General features: G+C 36.3%; 1 protein-coding gene across 1 annotated transcript; it reads left to right on the top strand.

The window, feature by feature from the left end:
• Nucleotides 1-750: 750 nt before the first annotated feature.
• Nucleotides 751-4203, top strand: LOC136802235 (uncharacterized). Its single transcript, XM_067058957.1, has 4 exons — nt 751-764; nt 1444-1496; nt 1813-2119; nt 3371-4203. Exons 1-4 carry the CDS (start codon nt 751-753, stop codon nt 4167-4169), a joined length of 1173 nt encoding a protein of 390 aa, XP_066915058.1. The 3' UTR covers nt 4170-4203.
• The last annotated feature ends 482 nt before the right edge of the window (nt 4204-4685 follow it).

A 4685-nucleotide genomic window follows, 5' to 3' on the forward strand; every position in this document is an offset into this window, starting at 1 on the left:
TCAGATCGAAATATTCGATGAAATCAAGTTGAGGCACAATATTGACATTTTCGCTCGAACTTCAATTTTCAAAAAATGGTAAAATAGCCAAAACTGCCAATATATTATGGCACTGATTGTAGGATTGATGTAGAACCCAAAGGCTAGTATTGGTCTGACATGGGTCATTGAGTTTAAAGCCCCAAAGGAGCTAGAGTAGAAACTTTGAATGGTAGATGGAGCTACTTGATTTCTCATCCAGAACGCCCGCGCGTTATTTTTACACAAACGCCGGATTGCAAGTAAAATCTATTGCTAGATTTAAAACAAATGCAGTCCTCAAAAACAAAGGAACCGCTAGATAAAATCCGTTGTCATGATTGCAGCACGTTCTAGGCGCGTTCTGGATGGGAAAAAATACAAGTGGCTTCACTTTTTCTTGCCTGGGAGATTCTACTCTAGTCCTTCGGGCTTTAAACTCAATGGGTCTGGAATGTGTGCCAAAAGCCTGGGGGCCACTCATCGCTTTTTGATAGACAGGACGATAAGCGCTATCAAAATCTTCACAAAACAACACGTTCAGTCAAAAGTAGAATTTAGTCTAGGAGAGTGCCAATCACCCAAAGAGTACACCTAATTTAAACTTCGAGATTCCGAGGAGGCACTCATGAATCAAAATACAAAGCGAAACTTTGCGCCCAATGCCCGATAATCTGCAATTATATTTCATCTTTTAAAGAACAGAAAATCAAAAGAAAATTCAAACAAATAATGGTAACAAAACGGTAAGACGACGTTTAATTTCAAGTGTCCATTTTCATATTTGGCGATTGTGGGACCTTGTCACAGACTCAATTTCTAATTTATGGTTTTTCGTACCCCTGTAAGGTGGGGGGTTTGTAGGGGTTCAAAATACCGTTTTCCCGTCAAATTTTTTGCTGAATCCCGGGATCCCGAAAATTGAAAAAAATTATAACATCGTCACACCGGTTCGTAGAGGTTCAAATATCGGTATAATGACAAAAAATAAGGCTAAATACCGTCACCGTCTGATTTTAAAATACCGTTCAATCGATTCAAAAACGACAATAATTAGGCCTTTGAAATCAGACCCTTACAATGCAGAGAAAATTTTGCAAAATTTGAGCGAAAATTGACCTCTATGTTGCATTTCTTGAAATTTTTTGACCATTTTCAGGCAAAATATGGTCAGATTTTCGAAAGTTTACACCCTTGGAGTGCAATTTTTCTCAACTTTTTCAGATTTCGACCCTTACAGTGCACTTTGAGAAGCTTGGAAAATATACCCTAAAGGGCCTCACGTAGGGTAGGTCATTTACCTTGAGCCCCCCCCCCCCGAGTCCATAAAGTCTTAAAATGTTCTTAATAGTTTATTTCATCAAAGCCTTATGGTCTAGTTTGTTCTTGTAAGTTGTAATAAAATCTGCATTCTTCGTTTTGTAGCTTTAATGTGATTCTTTTGATCCTCTGTATATGTTGCGTCGCACTTTATACAAGTAAGTGGTAATTTTTTTTAGTTTTTTTTAATTAGAACGTCTTAATTTGGGCAGAGCCTGAAAGAATGTGCTTATTTTTTGACAATTTTGAGCCTAAAATGTTTAAATTTAGCGTTTTTGAAATTCACTTAAATGTACAGAATGACCTTGCATAATAAAAATTGGCAAGTCTGCATTATTTTAAAGTTAAGAAGGCTGAAATTCCAGGGTATTTTCCTACCGAGAACGAAAGTTTTGCCAGATTTTCCAGTGGAGCTGGGGTCCCAGCGGGTCTGTGACACAGGGGTGTTTTAATGGACTTCTTATTGATTTGTAGATTATGGGACATTTACAGTGTCCGAAGAAGATCCTGTCGACATAGAAGACATTGAAGTTTATCATCCATCACTCTCCGAAAACAGTTGGTTGGCTGATACCAATAAAGATCACAAAGCGATCTACAGTCAACTGAAGCCTGTCCAATGGTACAAAGACAACTGGAAAGAAAAAGCAGATTGTCCTTATCCATCCTATGTTCATAAGAAATATGAAAAATTATCTTGGTTCCCGTTGTTTTTACATCACCAAATGAAAGTCAATTTATCTGCAATCCCACCAAAACAATACAAGGAAGGATGCACCAGGTAATATCCTATAACTCTTATTCCAACCAAAATATTCTTGTGTTGTTGATTTACACAAACTATAGAAGAACAGGCTTCGATGGCCAAAATGTTAAGAACATTTTAAGACTTCACAGACCAGGTAATGTCTAGGCTACGTCATATCTTGCTTCGTTTCAAGCATAAAACTCGTATTCTTCGGGATCATAGGCGCACTGTTCTTATTTTGAATTTTGGATTTCTCTAGATACATCGCATGTGCGCACTGAGGTTTTGGTGAAACAATAGAGAGTTTTCAAACCCAATCCAATGATTTGTGTTTTAAACACAATTCTTCTTTTATTTAAAATCTCTTTTGATAAACTTCTTTTGTTAAAAACTTCTATTATGCTTAATCCTATTAAAAAGCAAGTTCCCGGTGGGGTCACTAGTGGCCTCATTTAGCGCAGTGCTTATAGACCAAGAGTAAGGTCTAAAAGCCTGGAGCTGTCAATTGTGTAGACTAGGTAATGCCTTATCTCGTATTCCAACAAAAAAATGTTTAGTTGCTTTACACGTATTTTTTATATTAACAAACTACTATATAAGAACAAAAGGCTTCGATGGCCAAAAATTTAAGAATAAGTTAAGAACATTTTAAGGCTTTGAGGACTCTAAAACACCGCACTTTCTTAGGAAAACGGACAAAAATACCCACAAAATGGTGAAAATAATAACATGCTAAGAACATCTATAGGCTTAAATCTAAAAAAGTTAAGAACATCCAAAGGCTTCAAAAATTGTTTAAGATATCCCAAAGACAGAGACTTCGACATATAGTAAAAAAAGAGGGCAAATTTAAAGTTAATGGTCTTTAGATGCAAATCTCTATGAGTTTTCCCGACAGCCTTTCCAAAAGATCTTTCACTAGCAACATTGCCACTTGCACCTCCCTCGATGACTGGCACATTATGTTATTATAACGACCATCTAGTATTATAAAGATGTCATGAACGTTAGACAGACAGTGTTTTGACATTATGTGCCAACTGGGTCCTAATTACAAAATTTAATTCTTCATTTTTTTCCTAAGATTCATATATAAGTCACGAAAAAACGTCGAGTAAAGCTCTGATCGGCTGAGACATACAAAGATTACCTCATACTCGGGGCATTTGAAAATATATGCTTATGTGTGCATTATTCAGCCAATCAGAACTTTACTAAACGTTTTTTGGGAACTTTTTTATATGAATCTGCTAATCGGAAATTTGTGTATTTATTCTGTAATAGATTCTGGCATGCACAACCACAAACAGACTTTGGAGAGCTTCCACATCGCAAACTGACTTGGAAAGAACAAAAACCGCCACCAAATTATGTGCGCCCTAATTGTTCTTTTGGACAAGGTACCAAGCCATGGACACGTTGCTCAAGAAAGCATCAAGAATTATGGAGTTTGCTTGACCAATCAGGCATCATTTATTTCGCGCGATCAGGATCAGAACTTGGAGTCATCAGAAACGGCACGTATCTTTCACACGACGGCGATATGGATGTCTATGTGGATTATCCTCCAGAGAAATTTATCAAACTTATTGGAGATAAACTTACACCACGACCTTACGGAGATCAGTCAATAGGAAGTGTTAAAGCTGAAACACATTGGGATGTACCTGGTTGTCCTAAACTTAATATGGTTTTCAATGATTGGATGGTCAACCAAATGGCTTTCACCAAACCGCTACCAACACATAAGGATCTATGCACGTGTTATTTACAGGCCTCTAAAATGGCTTGCCATAAAGATGCCAAAGACAGAATGTTTGTGCATTATGGGCCCTCATGGTTTGTTCCGCTTAATGCCAAATATGGTGATATGCCATGGAGGGCAAGAGGAACAACGATACAAACGAAATTAGCAAAAATGGCATCTATAGACGGAATAATCTACGAAGAAGCAGTGATAAAGCTTGATCCAAAGCTTCAGTATACAAAATATGACATGGAAATGACTTTAGCTCAAAATAATGTTCTACACGCATCGATTGTAACCAAATATTCTACGTGTGTGCACGGAACTTTTTGTTAAGCTCTTTTGAGAAATTTGAGTGTATTTAGAAAAATCAACATCGCTTTCATTTTCTTTGATGATATAACATAGGGGAACCAATTTAACCGAAAAACTCTTTTCGCGATTAAAGAATTTAAGTGAGAGCTGATTTTTGCGAAATGGAAAGTTAAATTTATTTTCTATCATTTGCATTCATGACACCTTTATTAGGCACTTCCCGCAGTCACAACGAGAACGGCAACGACAACGGCAAAACTTGTGAAATAACATATAGGTGTGAAAAAATAGAGAAGTTGCCGTTTTGATTATCATTTTTTTTAAAGTAACGAAAAACGAAAAACCTGGTGAAAATATCGAAGCTTTTCATTTTCAATGCAAACTAAAAATACTGTAATGATCAGAATTATTTTGTAATGTTATTAGTAACGAGATTAACAAACTGAACAAATTTCAAAAATTCAATACTTGAAACTTACACATCTAGCACAAGAAAAAAGCTAAAAACTGATAAAAAGTTTAAAGATTCTGAAATAT

The sequence above is a fragment of the Clytia hemisphaerica genome, unplaced genomic scaffold (assembly GCF_902728285.1).
Source record: "Clytia hemisphaerica strain Z4C2 unplaced genomic scaffold, Clytia hemisphaerica genome assembly, whole genome shotgun sequence".
NCBI classification, from domain to species: Eukaryota; Metazoa; Cnidaria; class Hydrozoa; order Leptothecata; family Clytiidae; genus Clytia; species Clytia hemisphaerica.

Excerpts from the sequence above, each read along its gene's own strand:
- LOC136802235 (XM_067058957.1), top strand. Across the intron at positions 1,497-1,812 it reads TTGCGTCGCACTTTATACAA|ATTATGGGACATTTACAGTG; the intron begins GTAAGTGGTAAT and ends ATTGATTTGTAG. Across the intron at positions 2,120-3,370 it reads TACAAGGAAGGATGCACCAG|ATTCTGGCATGCACAACCAC; the intron begins GTAATATCCTAT and ends ATTCTGTAATAG.